The sequence below is a fragment of the Melozone crissalis genome, unplaced genomic scaffold, assembly GCF_028551555.1.
Source record: "Melozone crissalis strain CALT ecotype California unplaced genomic scaffold, PUWL_Pcris_2 ptg000106l_1, whole genome shotgun sequence".
NCBI classification, from domain to species: Eukaryota; Metazoa; Chordata; class Aves; order Passeriformes; family Passerellidae; genus Melozone; species Melozone crissalis.
Window position 1 is genome coordinate 1912069 of NW_026535883.1, and position 23230 is coordinate 1935298.

Below are 23230 nucleotides of genomic sequence, written 5' to 3' on the forward strand. Positions count from 1 at the left end.
GGGGTGCCACGCCACGCTAGGTTTGGCAGGTGAGCAGTAGTGGCACCTCTGTCCCCACACTGTCCTCTGGGGCAGTTCCTGAGCTGGGCTTTGCTGTTGGTGCCTCTTGTGCAGTGAAGTCGGCCGTAGCTTTAGTTCTGCTTGACACAGCAGGAGCAGGGGACTCAGTGGTGTGTCCCCTTGGCTGGGTGAGGAGAGGGACACAGAGCTGGGCTGTGTCCATGTGCAGTCCAGGACTGATCCTTGGTGTTTTGAGGAATGGGTGACAGTTGATTTTCTGCCCCTCTTGGAGCTGAGTTGGGGTTTTTTCCCCATTTATCTGGGTGTCTTTTGTCCTTTCCTGCCCCTCTCCTTGTTGAGGAGGCACTGGAGGGAGAAGACATGCAGGGACATGAGGACAGTTGGTCAAATTCCACTTGTTCCTCAATCCCCGCAACATTTGAGTGTCAAGTGAGAGATTTTGGCAGGAGAGGGCTCTCCCTGTTTTCAGGGGAGCTGGGGAAGGAGGCTGGAGCAGAGCCCCTGGTGGCTCCTTACCATTGCTCCTTGTCACCTTTGCTGGGAGGATAAGACACTTTTTGCCTCAGAGGCAGCGACAGGACCCGCAGTGCAGCATGATCAGGGGGAAAAAGAGCTTTATGTTAGGGAGGACATGGAAAAGGTCGAGTGTGAGAGGTTCTTCCTTTCTCCTGCCTCTTCCCATCCCCTGCCAGTGCCCTCCAGGAGCGACTGCTGGCTGGCACCTCCCAGAGCCTCTGCCAGGCCTTTCTGCAGCACCAGTGCCTTGCAGCAGCGAGCTGCTGACTCTGTTAGCAGGTGACACATAGAGCCCCCCAAGAACACAGCTGCTGAATGATTCCTCCTCCTGCCTGCTTGGCTTCAGGCAGCTTTTCCACTTGCACAATCCTATCTCTGTACAGTAGCTGGTGATGCTTTGTATCCCAAGTGCCTTATGTTGTAGCCTCTCTGTGCACTATAGCAGTAGCTGAACACCCTCCTTTGTTACTACGTATGTACAACATATGCTACATTTATGTGTTTTCTGTTTCCTTTTTGATAGAGCTACCAGGAAAAGGGACATTTGTTTTTGAAGCATTTCCATGTGTTCTTTTTATTATTTTAGTTTTTTAAACCTATAGATGATGGGGCGCTTTTTTTTTTTCTAGCCCTCCCCTATATTTAGTCCTCAGAAATCCCCATCCTTCTGGCAGGTTGTTTTTTTTTTTGAGCTGAGCCTTTGTTGTGAGGCGATATCCACTGTCATCCTGGAGGTTTGCAATCCCATCTCCATCAGAGGGGCTGCCTTGGGCTCCCCATCCCTGTGTTGTAGTGCAAGCACAATCCCTGGGCTGCAAGCCTGCAGTAACTGCTGCTGTTGTTCCTGTGTCCGTGTCATTTCTCAGCAGATCCAGCCTTCCTTTCAGCCCAAAGAGCTTTTTCTTGGAGCATTGTCATTGCAAGCCCTTAATGGTCAGTCTGTCCTTGGCCTCTCTGCCTATGAAATGCCACGAGCTCACTTCCCTTTACTGGATGCTCTTCTCATGCCCCATCTGTGTCATCTGCAGAAAACATCATAGAATTGTTGGCTGAGGTTGGAAAATGCCTCCAAACTCGTCGAAGTCCAACCTTTAATCCAACACCAAGATCCAACCCCGAACAGGAGCTCTTGTCCACCACAGTGCAGAAGGTGATGGAGATTATCCCAAACTTCCAGTGAGACATGATTCATTGCACTCTTCCCATGGGCTTGAGGCTGCTTTGGTAGTCTGTGTCCATTATCCAACATGTGGAGGTCAGGAATTGAGTAGCCTGTGGTTTTTGGGGTGAAGTGTAGTGTTTTCCTGTCCTAGCCTAGAAGAGCTGTGAAATACCAGCACTAGTTCTCTTTTTTGTCTTAGGTAGTTGGAGAATGGGCTTGGGAAGAGAAAGGGGTAGAGGAAAAAACAGATGTAGCATTTCACATACAGTTTTTGAGTGACTCTTACATTATGGGGCATTACAGTTGCATTTTATGTTGTTGTTGTTGTTATTTAGGATTCTTTCTTCTTACTCATCATGTTTGGGTTATTAGTAGCCAAGTTCCAGTTCCCCTGTAGGTCTCTTTACCTTCAACTCAGAGTTTTAACTTAACAAAAAGGTATTTTTGGTAGGCTTCCTGGTTGGAGGGAAGTGTGGTCACTCTGGGATGTCTCCTCCTTGCCTCCAAGTGACTCTGGGAGCTTGGAGCCATCCTGCCTTTGCTCCTGGGGCTTTACAGCAGCCTCAGGCTCTTGCCTTGGGTAGATGGAGCCCAGGTTGTGTCAGCAGTGGGTGGAGATGATTTGGTTTGATTTACAGCCTTCCAGGAAACTTCATGGGGGATGAAAGGTTGGTTTAGAAGGTTTTATGACAGCAGTAAGGTAGATTCCTGCTCCTTGGAGCTGTGTGTGGGGTTTTTCTGGGAAGAATGGCTGTTGGAAAAGCCAGGGAGAGGTGTGTAGTTTTTCCTCCAAAATGTTGAACTCAACTGATCAAACTTCAGCAAAGGAACTTGAGGAAAAATTCTGTTCTTCCATATTTATGCTTTAGTGCAAATTTCCTGATTTTGGAGGGGGTGGGGGGGAATTAACAGTCTCTGGTATTTTATCCCATTTGTTTCATTCTTCCTGTCACTTCCGTTTTTGTACAGATTTTGTTTGTTGTTGTTCGTTGTTCAATGACTTTTGTGATAAACTCAGCAGAAGTATTTTTCTGAAATAAATAAAAAGCATAGATTCTTCCAGTGCTGTTTCCATTGATGCTTTATTATTGCTAAGCTGTGCATGTGGCAGGGACACCTTCCACCATCCCAGATTGCTCCAAGCCCCGTCCAGCCTGGCCTTGGACACTTCCAGGGATCCAGGGGCAGCCACAGCTTCTCTGGGCACCCTGTGCCAGGGCCTCACCACCCTCACAGGGAACAATTTTTTCCCCAATATTCAATCTAAATCCTCTTTCAGTTAAAAGCCATGCCCCCTTACCCTGTCACCCCAAGCCCTTGCAGCTGGGATTCATCTTCCCACATTTCCCATGTCCACAGCACAGGCAGCTGCTCCAGAGTTCATTATTCGTGGCTGCTTTCATCAGAGGGAGTGGAGGATAAGGGTATTTGTAGGAGATGATTTATCTGATGTGGTTTAGGCACATATTTTTGGTGAGCTATATTGTATATTTTGTGCAGCTGGCCCCAGGCACACAACATCACTTGGCTGAGGGTTAGGTTATGGTTTCATAGCCTGTGCAGAAAATAGTTTCTGATTTTCTACAGCTCAAGTAATTTCATCTGTAAGTTTTTGGTCTCTTGAAATCTGAGGTGGACCAGAGATCCCTGGAAGGATGCTTGGTCTGGTGAGCAGCAGCACAAAACAGGCCCAGAAGGGAAGAGCAGTGACCTTTCCAAACAAGGGAGACAGGAGGGAGCTGTCACATGGAGACTCTCAGCTGTCTGAGGGGAAGTGGGAATCCATGGCACAAAAGCTGATTTAAGGCAGCATTTTGTTCCAGAGAGCTTTGTTCTCTGTGTGTGTGACAGCTGCCTTTTCTGGGTGCTCCATGGCAACACCTGGCAGGTGTCACTCGGGGTGAGAAGGCTTCTGCCTCGTTACCTTCACGGGGAGATGAGTAACAGAGCACGGGTGTCATAACTATTGCCATGCCAACTGCCCGTGCTCCCTTCTCCTTGGAGACCTGTCTGGTGAGATGACAGGTGGATAAGGTGGGTTTAGATGGGATCTCAGTCCTAAAACCATTCTCCCAACTTCTTGTTGAAAAATGCAGAGCTGCTGTCAGCAGATTTGTGTCCATACCCTTGTTACCTCCAGATAACTAAACTCACCATCACTACCCTACTTTGAGTAGACCCAGAATGACAATTTGTGAGTTTCCCCCCTCACTTTTATTTTAACCCTTAGCTATTCCAGCCATTCTATTTAAAACAGACTTTTGGACACGTTTATAACAACTGCAGTTTTATTGCAATTTTAATAACAAACTGGCAGTCTTCACTACTTGGAGGTGAAAGGCCCATTTGAGAGAAACCTGGAGTGGTTTTCACTCCAGGTTTCAGAGAGCTTTAGCTCTCTAAAGTACTGCACTAAAAGGTTGAGGAAACAACAGAACCTGACTTTGGTTCTCAGAATTATTTTTTTCTCTCCTATAAGTTTCATTTCAACATCCAGCAGTTGTGGGGTTTGAGTTTAGGAGTAGCTAAAAGGACAGGGGAAGGTTAGGAAGGAAAAAAAAGTTAACATGAAGGTGGAATCAGCTGGGTCTGTAAAAGGGGGAGGTGGAGAGTGAAGCAAGGGGGAAAACCAGAACATCCTTTTTGAAGTACAATATATTCAAGTCAGCTGAGAATTCAATTGCTGACCCTGTCCTTCAGCTTCTGGGAAGAGGTCACTAGGGAAGGCTCGAAGGAAGTCACGGTAGTTTACCTTGTCTTCATCACAGGAACAGTAGTCAATCAGCTGTGGGGACAAAACACACAGCAAACATCATAAAGAGTTGGAAAAAGCTGCAAAATTGGGGTTGTTTTTAAGGGAAACTGCCCAGAGTTCTTGAGCAGAAGATGTCATTCCCCCATGTGGATTTCCCCATCCTGGTAATCCTGAATCCCAGGTAAACTTGGAATCATAGAACCATTGAGGATTGAAAAGACCTACAAGATCATTGAGCCCAACCTTTAGATCATCAAGTCCAACCATTTAAGGATTGAACTTGATGATCTAAAGGTTGGACTTCATGATCTAAAAGTTCAAGTCCAACTTTAAATGCCTATAAATGACACTAATCTATGCAAGGAGAAAAAGTGTTGGTGTTTAATCCTGATTTCCTTCTGGGCCTCACCAGAGTGGCAAGAGAGCCACAAAAATACAAAGCATGGCCACAGGCTGAGATGGGCCACAGGAAATTTTGCAGAAATCCCTGCCAAAAGTGGGGTGAAGGCAATGTATGTGAACAGTCACTGTTCCCTGGTGTCACTTCGGTGTGTGCACATGGCATAAAGGGGAGACACAGATAATTGAGCTTGGTGACAGCCCCACTAATGACCCAGTTCTGGTGTCCGTGCCTGACCCTGCATTGTGTTACAGAGCCACAGCCTTTGTGTGCTTCAGGGGAAGAAAGAAGGCTTTTGTTTCTTTAATTGCATAACTAATCTCCTTCTGACACCCAGCAAGATGGAAAAGGTCTAATATCACAATTCCTTGAAAGGATTCCTCTTCCCTTGTCGCCTGGAGACAGATTCTCTGGGCTTTGCTTCTGTGACTGACAGCTGTGCTCCTCTCCAGGCACTGAACTCTGTCTATGTTTAATTTATAGCCCTGCCACACTGCCCTGGGCTCTGGGAACACTGGGATTAAGATTTCAGGAAAGGACATGGATGTTTTTAGTGCATAGCTCCTAGAGCGGGGCTCAAACATGGGAGTTTAGCTTCAATTGTCACAGGTTCTCCACATAATTTTAAGAATGTTCTCTCCCACTCTCAGAATGGAGCAGGGATGGTCACCACACTATAAATTCCTCAGGGCAGAGTGAGCTCTGATGAACTCTGGTACAGCAAAGCCCCGGGTGTTTGTCAGGGCCTTCATTCATCCTACATTCAGAGATACAAATCCCCTGCCCATGCACCTTTCTAACCATGCCTGTGATGCTCACAGTGGACTGCTTTAGAAAAGTTTTTATTTTAGTAGGGGAAATAACTCCCTCTGGTTTCTAGATTCTTCTAAAGTCCGATCCCCCTTTTTTGGCCACTAATCTACTGCCTATCACATGATGCTGAGGAAACATCCTTGCCAGTCAGATTCCTCCTCCCTCCTCACTGCAGGAATTTTCCCTCAGTTTCCCTCACATTTTTTGCTTTGCAGACTATGCAAAGACTGTGATCTCCATGTGCTGCTTGTTGCTCATAGCACCCAGCAAGTGTTAACCAGGGTGTTATGATTCTAAAATAATAAAAATAAAAATAAAAATAAAAATAAAAATAAAAGTAAAAACAAAAATTCATTGTTATATTATATATAATATATTTACTATACATTATATATTACAAATATAATATAACGATGAATTATTATTATTATATTGAAACAATTTATTTTATATTATATTATTATATATTATATATTTTTATATATTATAATAATATCATTATTATTTATTGCAATTTTAATAACAACTATAATTATAAATTAATAACAATTAAAATTATAAACTATGTTTAATAACAAAATAATAACTCATCATTATATTATTATACATTATATTATAATTTGAGATTATATTGTATATTTATCATATATTATATACTTTGTTATTATATTAATATAGTAATATATATTAATTTTGTATGTTATAGTTATTAATATTGTTTTGAAAAGTACTTAGTTCTTAGACCTTCAGTTCAATTGCTGTTGAATCCAGAATGTCTCTAAGCTTTCCTAAGGCACATTCCTTGAACACCTCAGTGTCTACTCAATCCCAGCTGTGCTTAAGCCATCACAGACACTCCAAGCTCTGCAGGAGCCTATCCCTGATCCCTGTCATAATTCCTGATCTCTATCATGATCCTTTACTCATCCAAGACCTGAACCAGCAGGAATTTTCACACATTACAGTGCAGCCAAACATGGGGGGCAACCTGGATAACATTTTTCCCTTTTCCTTAGAGGACAGCAATTATTATCTCTTCTAACACACATGCTCAGTCCAACAGCTCAGGAGTTTTTTTAAACTGGAACTGGGACTCTCTTGCCCTTTTCTTGAATTTGTTCCCCTTTGAAGGCTAGAGCAGCTGGTTAGGGTTGGTTTTAGAAGAGATCTTTTGGAAGAGCCACAGGAGGGGAATTCCACATGCACAGCACCCCTTCCATCTGACCTTTTTAAGAAGAATGGTGCTGGTTGGCACATTGAACCTGTCACAAAGAGTTAAAAATCTTGTTTTATCCAGGAAGCCAGAGCCCTCTGTGTCACAATGATAAAATGCCTCATGAAACTGCCTGGTGTCGAAAGGCTCTTGGAGTTTCAGTTCTTTCTGAACTTCCACAATTAAATCATCCAGCTCCTTCTTGGGGAAGCCACTGCAGAAGAAAAGAATAATAGGATTTCATGTAAAAACTCATTTTGGCAGCCTTACTGTGACATTTGAGTAAAAAACAGAGCATTTCCCTGCCTGCTCCACAGTGTCAGAAACTGTGGGAAACTTGAGTTTCAACCAGAGTCATGATATAACTGCCTCCAAACCATGTTCTGAGATAACAGAGTATTACTGGGTCACAAAAACTGGGTCCAGACAGCTACAAGGAGGATGTGGTCTAGGCTCTGATGGGCTGATAAGCAAAGAAGGAATAAATGCCCTAAAAAAGCCTCTCCCCACCACCTGCTAAGCCTGCAACCATCAAGCAGCTCAAGTTGGCAGCATCTGTTACAGTGAAGTGATGCTTTTTTTGGAAAATATGTGTCCACCATCTGAAAATTATGTCCCCCCACAAAATGAAAGTGTTGAAGTGTTGCTTGGAGCAACCTGGGGTAGTGGAAGATGTCCCAGCCCATGGTAGAGGTTGGACTGAGCTGATCTTTAAGGTCCTTCCAACCCAAGCCATTTTGTGCTTCTGTGATTTTGGCTGGAAGTCCAAACACTTACTGAATTCAGCCTTGGTGCTGTGACCACTTCTCTGTCTGTGCTGCTGAGCCAGAGCTGTCCCAGGAGGTTTTGGGGCTGGCAGCAGCCACAGCATTTTACTGTACACACCTCACACCCTCTGGATGTGCCCAAACAGCCCCTTGGAGTATCAGAACCACCAGCAGAGCAGGAGGCTGGAGCCCAGGGAGGCTGCTGAAAATGCCCTTTGCCTTATTGAGCCTTATTTAGCCCCACCACCCCATTCTTTGTAGCCTACCTGCTGGTAGTCTCCACCACCACCTTCCGTGGGAGGAAATGATCCCTTATGGATTGCACTGTGGCTGCAGGGAAACTCTGTGCATTTCTCTCCAAATAGTTAAGCACATATTCATCAGCATCAGTGATGATAAACCTGTGGCCAAACACTAGGGGAGGAACATTAAAGAAGTAGTGTTACTTGTGGTTTAGCATGGGTTAAAGTAATTTCATCATCCAGGAGGGAGCAAGATTCTTCTGCTGTGGCTGGGCTCAACTTTGAGCCAGCCCTGCTACTTGTTTCACTTCATGAAGCAAGAACAATTTCACTGATTGAAAGGTTCAGTAACTGACAGTAACAAAGTTGTATCAATGTACACCAGCTGCTAATCTGGAAATTCAAATGTGAGGAGACCCAGAAGCAGCAGATCTTTCAAGTGAAGGAAGAGATATGCAATAAATGACATTTCAGAGCAGAGTATTATAAATCCAGGCTGGATTTTACCTTCAATTGTAGAACCAATGGTGAAGTCAGAGGCCTCATAGTATATGGGATTCTCTGGAGTAGATCCTGGCTTGGTAACTTTGGTCCTTCTTAAGTATTTGCCCCCAGTGATGCCAGAGTTTCTGACTGGGGGTTCATAGATGCTGATTGTGTCATCGGCAAGGAAATAAGAAAGGATGAAACGACGATTTTTGTCCTCAGGCACTGGTGATTCCTACAGGAAAGGTAGCAGGTTTGGAACACAGCATTTGAACAGGTTTGAACATTTGAACCAGGTTTTCCTTGCCTGGGGTGCTTAGGAGTACCTAGTAACTCACTCATAAGCACCCAGAACTTTTTTTACAGCTGACTAAACAAAGCACTTGTGCTGACATAGCATAACAAAGCACTAGACAGCACTCAGGATCTGAATTTCAAAGGTTACTTGCTTTACTCAAGCCACTGAAGCAGAATCTGGGTTGAAGTTACCAAATATATTCAGTGTTTCCACAGCCTGAGTAATCCGAGAGAAATCCTTTCTCTATCCTATATGGAATGATTCATCCCAGAGAGGCTGTAAAATTCAGTTTTAAATTACATTTTTTCATTATGCTGAGTGCCTGAGAGAGGCTGGTGCTGTTTCAGCCCTTAGTCACAGGAAGTCACTCCCCTGACACACCAGTGGATTTACTTGCTTAGCTTAAAGCTAAGTGGATCTTAACTCCTCAGCTGTGACCTTTAGGGAACTCCTGCACAATAGAGAAAAGAAACCAGAGTGTTTGGAGAGGGCAGGCACAAGGCAGCACAGGAAATGCCATCGCTGCTGCTGGATGTGCCAGAGGCTCCTTGCATAAACCAGCTGCAAAGGGCCAGGGCCTGGAGTGCTGCAATGGGTGGAAAACACCATTCTCATGGATTTTCCAGCTTCTACACTGGCATTGCTGCTCTGCTAGGACAGCTCCTTGCAGACTGCTGCATCCAGGACTAGCCTGGAGAAGGACAGGGGCTGGGCCAGCAGCAGAGACATCAAGAACTGGCTGGTGGCAGTGGTGGCAGGCAGGCAGAGGCACAGTGCCCAGTGCAGGCTGCTTCAGCCAGGGCCATCTGCCATGCAGCACTGGCAGAGGGAGTTTTCCCATAAATGGCTGTGGGTTTGTAGCAGGTTTGGTTTGTACTTTTTTGCCTTATTTTTATTTTTTTTCTAGTTTTTTGAGCTGTCAATTGTCACAGCAAGCACACAACAACCCCATGGCATCCCCTCAGGGACACTCCTGTTGGCTTGGAGAGCTCTCTTTTCCCACTGGCACAAAGGAGAGTTTGCCAACAGCCTTGTCTGGGCAGGCTGCTCCTCCCATCCTCCTGGCACTATTCCACCAAGGAAAACACTTACCAGGGCCACCTGGTACCGCAGGACCTTGAGATTATTCTCCAGCATCTTAATGACATCTTTCCGTGGAGGCTTTGGAAACAGACTAAGGCAGTTCTGGAGAGAGTCTTCAGGGATGCCAAAACCATTGTAGGGAGGAATTACCTGCATGCAGAGGAGATATCAATCATAAACAGCTGCAACTAAGAACAAGACAAAGTTTATAAGACTTAGCAAAGCCCATCAGATTTGGAAGGGAATATTCTGCCACCAGGTAGGAAGAGCTGTGACATTCTACCCAGTAGAGATGGTTGATACCAGCCTGGCCATGTGTTGTATTTAATGAAAATATAAAAGGATTAAGCAAATCTGAAACTCAGAAAGCCACAGCCTATTAAAGACGTATATATTAAAGAACCATAGAATGGTTTGGGTTGAAAAGGACCTTAAAATCATCTGGTACCACTTAATCCTTCCCATGCACAGGAACTCAGCCATCAAATGGTTACACTGGTAACCTAATCTCCATCATGCCTGTGGTCTAAGCCACAACTCCAAACAATTTCTGAGCTCAGTTTGGGAGGTAACAAGGGCTGTGACTATCCCCAGTAGGCAGTTTGGACTTGGCAACACTGTTGTGAAGAGTGAGGGAGAGTTCAGTAGTATAAGTGCAGCCAGACTTTCATTTTTATATTCATTATGACCATTCTTGCTTGTCTTTTTCAAATTGATTTTTTTCTTTAAGCTGAACATGTTTTCTACAGGTACTTACTAAGCTGAACCTCTACTTTACTATAAGAGCTTACACCAACTGCTTCCTTTCCTCCCTTCTTTTGAGAAATTGCAGTACCTGTGGAACCTTTTCAAGTGGTTTCTTATTTACATCCACTGGCTGGAAGTCTGTGATGCCATATTTTTCACGATAGAAGTCCTGGGTGAACTTGTCACAATCATAGATGAAGAAGGTGCGTCCGAGGAGTGTGACAGTTTTGCCAATAGCAAAATCTTTGGGTGAGAACCACTCTTGTACCTCGTGGTCAGTGATCTCCAGCACACAGCTGGGGAAGTTCTCTGAGGACAAGGGAGCAGAAGGAAAAATAAATTAATCAGGGAGAGGTTAATGTTTCCAAGTGAAAATGGATATAAAATAAAGGTGCATAAATAGCTACAGGGAGATGCTGGCACTGCTGTCCTGCCACTGTTTCCCAAAAGATAAAGAATTTAGTGACCATTTGAAGAACTTTTTTTTGACCAAGAAATAATGACACTGGAGCACAGATGGGTGTGACAATCTAAACTTACTGTTCTTGTCCACAAAGATTTTGGGCAAGCGCTGGCGTCTCATCAGTACCGGGAACGGGTCCCTCCCATCATTTCTCTTGTGCACTTCCCGAACCTCCACTGTGTCATCTGCCAAGAAGTAATGGATGATGCAGGGATGGTGATCACCAAAGGCACAGTTGGTGTCATCCCATATGGCATAGAAGCGAAGAACCTGGGGTGGAGAAAAAGAAAGCAGTCAAACATGGATCAGAATCATCTTTTGGTGCCACAGAAATCAAACTCATCACACTGAGATGCACAGGAGTTCCCCAAGGTTCACCTCCTGAAGACAGAGGAGAGACTCAGGGAGAATTTAATCAGAGCAAGGGGCATTTCTGTTTGCCTGAAATTGTCTGCTCTGGCAGCTGGCATCAATATTTTGGGGGAGCAGAGGAGTGGATGCAGCAACACCATTCCTAATAGAACTGCATCTGGCTGCTGAATTCCAGAGGCAGGTGGCTTATCTCATCCCAACAGAAAGCAAGAGAGTAATGGATGATATTGAGCACAGGCTCTGCAATCCAAAGAGGAGCTGTTTACAAGGCACAAAGCCCAGAAAAAAGCATAAAAGGTTTTGTTTCTCACTAAAGTCAAGAAAGGAACAAATCTGGAGTCTGTTCAGTAGACTGAGACAATTTAGAATAAGTGAGATTGCAGACTCTCACAAGACCTGGGTTTCAATAGCACATATTCACTGTAATAACAGAATCTTCTAGGTTGGAAGATCATTGAGTCCAACCTCTGACTGACCACCACCCTGTCACCCTTCCCAGAGCACTGAGTGACATTTCCAGTCATTCCTTGGACACTTCCAGGGATGTGGACTCCACCACCTCCCTGGGCAGCCTGTTTCAATGTCTAATCACCCTTTCTGTGAAGAAATTCTTCCTAATTCAACCCAAACCTCCCCTTGCACAACTTGAGGCCATTTCCAGTCCTCTCTCTGGTTGCCTGGGAGAAGATACTGACCCTCACCTGGCTGTCCCCTCCTGTCAGGGAGTTGTGCAGAGCCTGAAGGACCCCCCTGAGCCTCCTTTTCTCCAGGCTCCCTTTCCCAGCTCCCTCAGCCACTCCTGGTGCTGCAGCCCCTTCCCTGGATACTCCAGATTCTCAATGTCTTTCCTAAAGTGAAGGACCCAGACCTTCAGACCCAGAACCAGGACTGGAGGCCCCTCACCAGTGGTGTGGGTAATTATACACTAATTAGGGCAATCCCCAGCTCTCTCACCTTTGTATCATAGGCCAGGAACTGCCTGAAGGGGTCGGGACTTGTGGGCATGATGCGTTTTTGCACAGGCATCTGACGCTGCTCCGTGTAAGGATCCGAAACCAGCTCCTCGGGAGGGTTCACTACAATCCCTTGGCTCTCCAGGAACACCTAGGAAGGTCATCTGAGGTGTTAGTGCTGCCAGGAGTTCTGAAGGTAAGAGGTGACTAGAGTGAGGTCAGAATTCTGCAAGTTCACTCCTCACAGAGAATTCTACAGCAACAGCAAAATACAACAGATGACAAATACATTTGTTTAAGCTGCTTTTTATCTTTGCTTACCCTTTAATTAATCAGAGTAGCTCTGTCCTGAACATCCTAACTCAGATTTCACTTGAGCACAGTTTTCCTTGGCCTTAGGGCTTTAAATGGAAGATAGCTGTCAGTTGGTCTCTTTTATGTAAATGGAAAAGATTAAATTGCTGTATAAACACAGATGTAGTCAGCCTGAGTTTGCAATAATTCAGGGCTGTGTCAGATAGTTAGAAGGAGCTAGTGTGACCCACACTAGGCATATTAAGACCCTTCAGGCACAAGGAGATGTGTCAGTGGCAGCTTCATTCCATCTTTCTACAGTACTTTTCCCACAGAGAGAGTGCAATGTGCTTGCTTATAAAGGGATTTTTTGCTTACCGTGGACCATGAACAAAATCCAGAGTGTTACTTGTGGACTTGCATCAGTCACCCAAAACAATCTCTGAAGTCAAGGGACTTGTTCCCACTTTGGGAAGTGGTCCGTGAAAACATTTAGCCCAGGAAGCACCTACACAAACATCTCCCACAGGAATATGAGATCTCCCTGGAGACTCACAAGGCAAGCTCACTTTCAGACTCACTATTTCCTGGTCTGGAAGATGTCAGTAAATGAGAAATACACTATTGGCCTTGAGATGTAGACCCATGTAGCTCATTCCATGTTTTCCATCAATATTTAATGAGGACCAGCTCTTTATTTGATGTGGACTGACTTGAACAGTCACCAGTTCCAGCAGAGCTGGCCCCACAGCCACATTTATACCAATATATTACACGTTAGGAACATTTCCAGGCACTGAGGCCAACTGACAAGGAAAAGCCTGGATCTAAACTCTTCCAGCCTCCAGGACAGGGTGACTGCATGTAACTCACCTATTGGGAATGGCCCCTGGAGCAGTCTAACTCCTGGCCTGGAAGAATAGTAGCTGACTAGGGCTGAGATTTTACTGGGGACAACCTAGCAGGATACCAGCATACTGGTAATTTTTATTTCTTGTTATTGGATCTGCATTATCTCATTTACTGGTACAGAAATAGCCAGAAATAGAAAAACAGGCAATGAGTAAGCTTTCTTAGAAAGGTCAGTTCATACCATGATTCTCAACCCATGGATCATGAATTGGCTGTGAATGTGTGCAGAGTTACTGCCTGTATTCCTTTCCACTAGGAATTTAATATTCCTAGCAAAGGAATATTAAATCAGAAAAGAGTCAGGATCACTAATTTCCCTCTAATGTATGCACAATGTTTCACCTGGACTCCAAGCAGTTAAACTGCCCAGACAGGTACTTAGAATTTGTATTGTAAAGAGAAGTCCTGAGGACAAAAGATGGACTCCCAGCAGTCCTGGGGCAAAAATCCTGAGCACCTTACTTGCCCTCAGCAGATGTCATACCCTGAAGTTCCTTTTGGCCTGAAAAAAGAAATCTCCACAAAAAGCAAAATGAAAGACTGAGAGCACCCATATGACAAAAGCTACAGCTGCAAACTGCTGGACTCTCAGAGGTAATGAAACCCCTGCATTCCCAGGATCTGGGAGTGTTTCTGCCAGTGCTCTCCCCAGCACACACCTTGGTGAAGGAGTCGCAGTTGACCAGGCGGTAGGTCCGGCCGTAGATGGTGAGGTCGATGCCCACGTTCAGATCCTTCCAGTGGTAATAATCCCCGTGCACATTCTTGGGCACTCGGTGGCGCCTCATGAGTTTGCCTTGGACCAGCCCTGAGTTCTTCACCTTGGGCTCGATGATGCACATGCTGTCATCCTCCAGGTAGTAGTAGATGCACACCTGGCGGATCCGGTAATTCTCCTCTGGGGAGATAGCAACTTCCTCCATGAAGTAGGCATCGAATTTCAAAACCTGCCCAAGGCACAATATAGCAAAGGGAGAGAGAAAGAAACAATTTGAACACCATGATTAGTCTATTAAGGCAAATAATTTATTTGTAATTTGCTTTGGTGGTGTAAAATTACTGGATTAGATTCTAAAAGTCTTCAGAGACAACTGTGGTCTAATCTGTGAGTGACAGCAGAGGCACAAGGAGTGCTTTTATTAAGATGTGTCTTTTGCAACTTTGGTGTGCCTGAGACAAGTACAAAAATACAGCCTTTTCCCTACTTCTTGATCACCTGCTGTTTCACCTACTGCCAGGTGCTTGGCTGCTGACTGTAATCTACTTTACTGACACACAACTGTTTATTTGTCAGCTTTACAGCCCTGATTTCTGATTTAGTGAAGTTATCCACAGATTTTAGTAAAGAGTTCAACCACATCTGAGAATTTTAAAATCTGAAAGGACTCATCATTTTAAGGCCAGGCTGGAGGGGCTCTCAGCAACCTGGGATGGCAGAAGGTGTTCCTACCCATGGCAGGGAGGCTGGAACAAGATGATCTTTAAGGTCCCTTTCCATGATCTGAAGTCACATTTATTCAGCACTGACAGCAAAAACTGATTTGTGCTGGGGAAACAAGAAAACTAATCAGCCAGTCTCTCTGCTTGGCAGCAGTAGGAGAAATATTCCCTCCAAGATTATTCAATGACCTTAAGAAGGTGCAGGTGGCCAATCATGCCTTGCATACCCAGCCTACACCAGCCCAGAGGCCTGGATAATTAAGAGATGATAAAGCCAGCAAGTTCCTCTCAGTCAGCAAAGTGTCCCACAAGGGATTGTGACATCCCCAGCAGCACTGGGGCCCCTGCTGCTCCTGTGGCTTGAAGGAAGGGGCAGAGAAGGATCTGACAGATTAACCAGCAACATTTACATTGCTCTGAAGGAACAGCCTCAGCAATTAACAGAGCACATCTGTTCCCCAGCCTGCGCCACAGCCAGGCTGAGGGCTGGCTGGCTGCACACTGCTCTGGCAGGGCTGCCAGCGTGTGGAGCCTGCACGTGCTGAGCTCCCGAGCCCTGCAGCTCCCACTGCAGCAGCTGCTCCATGCACGGCTGCGGGTTGCAGCTTGGGCCATTGGCACACTGAAAACCAAGGGGAGCTCAGGGCTGATCTAAGCAGACACAGAGCCAGCACCCAGTCTGGTAGGATGACCAAGATGTAACATGGGAAGCACTAATGGAGCAGTTCAGGTTGTGACATGCTGGGGTGACAACACAAGCACAAATAGATAAAACACAGTCAAACAGGCTACCAGGGTTCCCACTGCAGACTGACTTTTCCAGTTAAAGCTCAGTTACAACCTCAAGATAGTTTTGGAAACACAGAACTCCAGGCTGTGGCTTACAGAGCAATACTTTCAAGCTGGAGCTTTCCAGAGCTAATCAAACCTCTTTTTCAACATCTGCTGGAAATGCTCAAGTGTAACTTGCAGGGAATGTCTTATATCGTTTACGTATTATAATCCTCCTCCTGAGCAAAGAAAGCCTCTTTCAGTCTGGGATTCAGCTGTCTCTGACTAAGGGCTCTGGCATCTGAAAACTGCTGCATGCAGTCCCGTGAACCCTGGAGCTGACTGTTTATGTCTCCGAATTTGGCCAGTGATATTCCTGGAATCAGCTTCTTTATACCTTTTTGTCATAAGCCACGAATGCTGGAGTGAAGCGGGAAGGTGCAGGCCTCTTGACTTGCCCATAGGTCAGTGTGGCTCCCTTGGTGCATAAATCATCTAATTCATCTTGAGAGAGCTGATTTGCAAAGAGTGTTTCCCCACCAACCCCCTCTCTTGGCAGCCGGAAAAAGGCATATCCATTTTTGAAGTCCATTGTCTGGCACCGATGAAAAGATGTTTTCTGTTGGAAGGAAATCCAGCTATCAAAATACTGCATGAATTTAGCAGATATAGCTACTGGAAGCACAAAAAAACCCCAGTAAGAGAGTGCATTATCAAGAATGTCTCACCCCACACACATCCCCAGCATTTTATTATAAACTACTGCAGCAGTTATTTAAAATCAGATTTTGTACTTAGGGAAAAAAACAGTGGAAAAAACCAGGGAGTGGTGGATGTACAAGGCACAAGAGTGAACTCAGATCCTTGCACAGCCACAGGCTCTGGAAGAACTTAAATCACTGAATTTCCTGACTGCCACCATAGTCAGTGCCTAGAACAATGTATCAGCACTTTATCTGCCCTGGCATTTATCTCACCAGCTCTTTGTTCCCTACCCTATTTGTCAGCAGTACAGAGCACCATGGGACCTCAGTTACTGCCTTATGGTGCTCCCTTCACTCTTGTGCACCCTCTCTGTATTTCGTTGTTATTTATTTTCTTAACCCTCCCTTGGGCATAATACAGGATTTTCTTTGCTGGGTTAAATCAAGGCATGCCATGCTCACAAAACTGCAATTATGAAATTGCACATTAGTTGTTTTATCACCTCTCTACATGGTTGTAGACTGATAGAACAGCCTGGGTTGGAAGGGACATTAAAGATTATCCAATGGGAGGTGTCCTTGGGCAGGGACACCTTCCACTATCCCTGGTTGCTCCAAGCCCCATCCAACCTGGACTTGGACACTTGCAGGGATGAAACAGCCACAGTTTCTCTGGGCAACCCGTGCCAATATCTCACCACCCTCTTTGTAAAAAACTTCCTCCTTGTATCTAATCTCAATTAAGCCTCTTAGAGTTTAAAACCATCATTCCTTGTCCTGCTGCTACAGGCCCTGCTAAAAAGTGTGTCCCATCTTTCATGAAGACCCTTTAGGTCCTGGAAGGGGCTCTGAGCTCTCCCTGGATCCTTCTCTTCTCCAGGAGAACACCCCCAGCTCTCCCAGCCTCGAGAGCAGAGGGGCACCAGCCCTTGGAACATCTCTGTGGCCTCCTCTGGATTTGCTCCAGCAGCTCCATGTCCTGTTTATGCTGAGGACCCCAGATCTGGAGGCAGCTCTGCAGGCGGAGTCTCACCTGAGAGGGGCAGAATTGTCCCATCCCCTGCTCCCCACAAGGGGATCACCCCAGCACATTGTGGGGGTTTCTGGCTCCCAGCCTCTCATCCATCAGCAGCTCCAAGTCCTTCTCCCAGTGCTGCCTTCAACCAGAGCTGTGCACAGGACCTGATCTCTGCCAGCCACTCTTGTTCTTCACCACTGAAGAGCAGGGTCACACTGGAGTGACCAAACTGTCCCGCTTGCTGCACACTCCTGCACACGTGGCACCTCACCTGCACTGCAGGAGCCTGCCTGGTTCCACTGGGCTTTCAGCACTTACAGCTCCAGAGAAAGCAGGGGAAATTATGAGTCCCTGATAATAAAATCTCTTGACTTTTGCCAAGTAAAACAGAGTTGTAAGCATTTCTAGTGCTGAGAGAACAAGCTCCAGCTCCTTTTCCAGCCCCAGGCTCGCAGTCAGTCCAACCTCCGGCATGCAAACTGTACTCCCTCCCTTGCTGCTCATGGTTAAGCCTCTAATCTTATTTATACCTTCAAGGCCCCACTAGAATTCCCTGTTTTCTTTTTAAACTGCTACTATAGATCTTGCAATGGAGAGAGCAGTGAGGAAAACAGGTAAAAACAAGATTTGTCTGAAGACATTTTAGCAGAACATCCACAGGACTGCCACTTCCTTCTGTTAAATAAACACCAAGGGAATGTTGTGGGGAAAAATATTCAAGGAAAACCAGGAAGTTTGTCTTTAATTTGAGCAATATCAGTGTTTGTCAGAAGTGTGCAGGCTTTTAAGAGCCCACATTTGCCTACAGAAAGCACCTCATTGGTTCCTAAGGCTCCTGAGTGGATAAGCTCTCCCAAAGTGAGCCTGTATGCCAGATAACATCTTCCAGGATTAGGTGACTAATGAAAATTTAAAAGGGAAAACCCAGAATGTAAACTCCTAATCTCAGTTGCTGGCACTGTTTATCTAAAGAAATTCCACTGAATTAAGTCTTTCTTTTTGCCAAGTCTGTAACACTTCACACAAACACCATTCCCTCTCCCAGTGTCTGTTTCCCTGTCCTGTGAGCACTAAGCAGTAACAACACTTGACTTAAGCACAGAGGTTTTCTTCAGAACTTCACAACATTCACCTGGAAACCAAATATTGTGATGCCAGTTTTATGGACTGGAAAACTGCAGATTTCCAAGATGATATAAATTATTTCAAGGAAATATTATTATCTGATGATGATTCTGAGATAACCTTTATTGTTGAATTTGTTATGAGCAATTTACTCTATTTACTATTGGAGGACTCAGTTGTCACTGATTTCAGGCCAGGCTGGATGGGCTTGGAGCAATCTGGTTTGTGGAAGATGTCCCTGCCCATGGCAGAAGGTTGGAACTAGATGACATTTAAGATCCCTTCCAACTCAAACCATTCCATGATTCTGTGACAATAAATTTTCATATAAAAAGCTGAATGCAGCCAGGAATGCTTTCTGTTAAAGATGCTCTCCAGGAAGGCTGTAAATTCCTGGTGAGCCCAAACCAGGCATGAAACAACCCCCCTTTTGACTTTTTTGGGGGAATTGTTTAGTAAATCAGAGAAATAAATGCAACCACCATTTCTCTGTAGAACCACTTCTTCAAAAGGATGTTGAGAGGATTTGGGGATATCAGATCCTTAGGGCCTGGACCATTGGATGGGAAAAAGGAGAGGTTATTCCTCATTAAGGTATCAGATGCAGAGGATGAGGAGGAGGATGGGGATGAGATTGCTTCTTCCAGGGAGCCTGGGAACAGCTGAGAATGTGTCACTTCCTGGGGATGGTCCTGGAAGCTGTGATGACACCAGTTCTGTGGTGGGATACCAGCTCTCTCATCAGGTTATCAGGTTCCAGACCTGCACTGTCAAGGATTCAGCTCTCCAAGCAACACCAAGAGAGCAGTTTTGGAAGTAACAGAGCTTTGGAGGAAGAGGTATCAGGAAGGCGTTGATTGCCAATGAGATTGGTGACTTCAAGATGTACCTATGATAAATTATGTCCAGGAAAATAGACATGTAATAGATAAATTATGTCCAGGAAAAAAAATTATAATGGGATGATTTGGGGGATTAATTTATGTGGAGGAATGCTCAAGGCTTGATCAATATTGGTTCTCCTGGGTATATCCAGGAGAGGAGGTATCAGGTGAATTTAAGGAACTTGGTTCAGGACAGTATCAGTTCAGAGGACTTTGCCCTGGGAAAACTCAGATGGTTCAGAGAAACAGCAGCTTTCCTGAGGGAATTGGGTTTCAGGACTGTAAAGTGATTTGGGGATTTCCCCTGAGGTATTTTATGAACTGTGGAGGAATTATTGGATGGATTCAGGGGAACTGAATATCCAAAGGGGTGAATTTGCAGACAGGAGTTCTGCAGTTATGGAAACAGCTTTTGGAATTTCAAATGAGGCTCACAAATGAGGGGGAGGAGGGGTGTGTGTGTCACTCTCCAAAGCTATCAGGACAAATTCAGGGTTATAAGATGGGAACATGATGCAATGGATTCCTTGGGGAGAAGATTAAAAGTACCAAGTCCCCTTGAAGGTTAGTTCAGGGATACTTGGTCCCTTGGGAACAGATTGCAATGTTCAATAACAGTGGAAGAATTATGGGAGTACCAGGTCTGCTGTGGGTGGGATCAGGAGATACCAGGTGGGTACAGAGGGTTCAGATCCCTCAGAAGTGAGTCCAGCAGGTTTTTGGGAAACACCAAGTCCCTGGGGGAGAGTTTAGTGGATATTAAATCTTCTGGGGAGCGTCAAATGAGTTCACAGAGCACCAGGTTCTTTGGGGATACTCTGAGGGTCATGTCCAGGTTCTGGTGAGTTTGAGGTTCCCAGGACATGGGTTCAAAGGACACCAAGTTTTCTGGGGGATGTTTGGTGAATACAGGATGTACCAGGCCCTGGTGTGGGTGGAAATTACAGGTCTGTCTCCCCCTATACTCTGCTCTTGTGAAACCCCACCTGCAATGCAGCATCCAGGTTGGGAGCCCAAAACACAACAAATGCAGGGACCTGTTGGAGTGAATCCAGAGGAAACCATGGAGATGCTCCAAGGGCTGGAGCCCCTCTGCTCTGGAGCCAGGCTGGGAGAGCTGGGGGTGTTCACATGGAGAAGGGAAGGATCCAGGGACACCTTAGAGCCTCTTTTGGTGCCTAAAGGAACTCCAGGAGGGCTGGAGAGGGACTTGGGACAAGGGCCTGGAGGGACAAGACAAGGGGCAATGGCTTCCCACTGCCAGAAGGCAGGGTTGGGTGGGATATTGGGAAGGAATTGCTCCCTTTGAGGATGGCAAGTCCCTGGCACAGGGTGCCCAGAGAAGCTGTGGCTGCTCCTGCATCCCTGGAAGGGCTCAAGGCCTGGCTGGATGGGACTTGGAGCAACCTGGGATAGTGGGAGGTGTCCCTGCCCATGGCAGGGGGTGGAATGGGATGAGCTTCAAGGTCTTCTAACCCAAACCATTCCACAATTCCATGAATACTGTTGAGTTTAGGGGTCCCAAGACTCCCGTGGAGGGAGTACCAGATTCCCAAAGAATGTCTCCAGGGGACACCAGGTACCACCTGAAGCGGGTGCGGGGCCCGTTCTGAGGTCACCCCTCAGGGGGCACGCTCCAGGCCGGCCCACCTTGCCCCGGGGGGGCCTCCCGTGGGAAGGGGATACAGTGGGCGGGCGCGCTCACCGTGGGGTCCTTGATGGCGCAGCCGGGGAGGAAGGGCAGCCCCGGCTCGGGCACGATCGGGGGCCCCGTGCCCATACCCGGCCGCATCCCCGGCCCCGGCCCCGGCTCCGGCCCCGAGCTCATGGCGGCGGCGGCGCTGCGGGCCCGGCCTGCCCGACGCGTCTCCACGGCAACCTCCCGCACGCTCAGTGCGCATGCGCAAGGCCCTTCACGCCTCTCGCTGTCTCCCTCTCTCTCTCTGCGCCTGCGCACTGAGCGCCGAGGGGCGCGCGGTTACCATGGCAACGGGGAGGGCTCTGAGGGGGTCGAACCGCCCCCCCCCCGCGTGAGGAGAGTGCGGCCCCACAGCGTGGAAAAAAAGACGTGAAAAGTGTTAATCCTGTTTTATTTGGGATTTTCCCCTGTGAAAAATGCGTATTTTATGATTGCCTTTTCGCAAATATTAAAATGAATATTATATGTACTGTGTTAGAAAGTAATGCTGTATTAATTCTCTTAAGTAGTGTGTTAAATATAGTTTTAGGTTATAAAAAATGTTAAAATAGAAACTATTTTATGTAGGATACTTTTTTTTTAAAGAAAAGACTTCCAGCAAGATAGCAGCCACAAGACACCTAAATCTTTCAGAGAAAAATAATGTATTGCCCTCTTATCAGAAGAAATGAACTTCTTCCCGCCTCGAAGGCGCTGTCAGGATTCAGAGGAAGAAGCTGAGGATGACCAGACAGAAACCTGTGTTTGAATGGAATTTATGCATCATGTATGAAGTGTATGAATATGCAACAGGCTGTTGTTTTTAAGGGTTAATCCTTTGTTAACCTGTGTCCTTTTTCAGGCTCATGCTGCCCAGAAAAAGGTACTGTAACTCTTTGTCTCTATTGTCTCATATTGTCCTAATTCAAATTGTCCAAATTATTATTACTCTAATTGTATTACTATTTTTATAACCATTTTATTACTATTAAATTTTTAAAATTTTCAAAACAAGTGATTGGCGTTTTTCACACCCCTCACAGCCCCTCAGAGCGCCCTCATGGCTCCCTCGTGGCCCCTCATAACCCCCTTCACATTAAAACATCTTGGCCTCCCAAACGGGTGTTGGCATCTGGACTGCTGTGCAAAAGTCACTCCCAAATGCAAGAGAGAAAACAGCTAAATCCATCACCATGGAAAACAGAAGTTATTTGTTGCCTATAGATGTTGTGGATTCCCCAAAAGACGTGGATTCCTCATCCCTGGAAGCGTTCAGGGCCAGGTTAGACAGGATTTGGGAGATACCTGGTCTAGTGGAAGGTGTCCCTGCCCATGGCAAGAGGGTTGGAACGAGATGATCCTGAATGTCCCTTCCAACCCAAACCTTCTAGCATTCCACGAAAAAGAAGGTTTTTGTGCATTTTTGCTTTGTTCTCTTTATCACCACTACACCAGGCAAGCCAGGCTGTGATTCAAGGGCAGGCTACAGATCCGAGGGTTTTGTAAGCAGAAGTTAAGCAGGGAGAATTGCAGCCAGACTGTCTGTCTGAGCACGGTGTGGGAGAGAGAAAGAAGCCAGACGGTGGGAGATAAAGAATGAGGCTGATGAGCTTAGAAAGGAAAATAATGAACTGAAGGCCAAGCTAGAAGGGCTAGAACAGCTGAATCTGGAAGATGGCAAAGCTGCTGGTGTGATGGCTGACTTGGACTTAGGAGCAGGACCCTGATCAAGCCCTTGCTCTGATTTTCCAAGCTGCAATATCCAGGCAGCATTTAACAGGGAATGGGGCCTGTCTCAGAGAAGGAAACCCAGCTCTGTGTGCCAAGGATCATCCACAAGGACAGTAACTGCAAATTTGTGACAAGGCTGTGTGGCACAGCCTGTAAAGATGACAGGTTAGGCATGTTCAGCCTGGAGAAAAGAAGGCTCTGGGAAGTCCTTTCCAGTGCCTCTAAAGGGGCTCTGAGAGAGCCAAAAAGGGATCATTTACAAGGGTATGCAGTGACAGGACAAGGGGCAGTGGTTTTAAACCGCCAGAGGGCAGGGTTGGATGGGATATTGGGAAGGAATTCATTCCTGTGAGGGTGGGGAGGCTCTGGCACAGGTTGCCCA

At 46.1% G+C, this 23230-nt stretch overlaps 2 protein-coding genes across 2 annotated transcripts in view; both read right to left on the bottom strand.

Moving 5' to 3' along the window:
- Nucleotides 1-23230, bottom strand: part of PAQR8 (progestin and adipoQ receptor family member 8) — a 169141-nt gene that overhangs the window by 127996 nt on the left and 17915 nt on the right. The gene's annotated exons all lie outside the window — the stretch shown is intronic.
- Nucleotides 4125-21267, bottom strand: EFHC1 (EF-hand domain containing 1). The gene is made up of 11 exons (XM_054291785.1): nt 21145-21267; nt 16106-16327; nt 14157-14444; nt 12293-12442; nt 11044-11236; nt 10592-10812; nt 9766-9906; nt 8397-8610; nt 7914-8061; nt 6893-7094; nt 4125-4484 (listed from the first exon to the last, which is right to left on the bottom strand). The coding sequence occupies exons 1-11, from the start codon at nt 21265-21267 to the stop codon at nt 4359-4361; spliced, it is 2028 nt and encodes a 675-aa protein (XP_054147760.1). The 3' UTR covers nt 4125-4358.

Bases quoted from the DNA above. Each gene is read 5' to 3' on its own strand.
- EFHC1 (XM_054291785.1), bottom strand. From the start codon at position 21,267: ATGAGCTCGGGGCCGGAGCCGGGGCCGGGGCCGGGGATGCGGCCGGGT. The intron at 8,611-9,765 runs GTAAGTGTTTTC...CCTTTCCTGTAG, and splicing joins TGCGGTACCAGGTGGCCCTG to GAATCACCAGTGCCTGAGGA. The intron at 7,095-7,913 runs GTAGGCTACAAA...TTTCTTCTGCAG, and splicing joins GTGGTGGAGACTACCAGCAG to TGGCTTCCCCAAGAAGGAGC.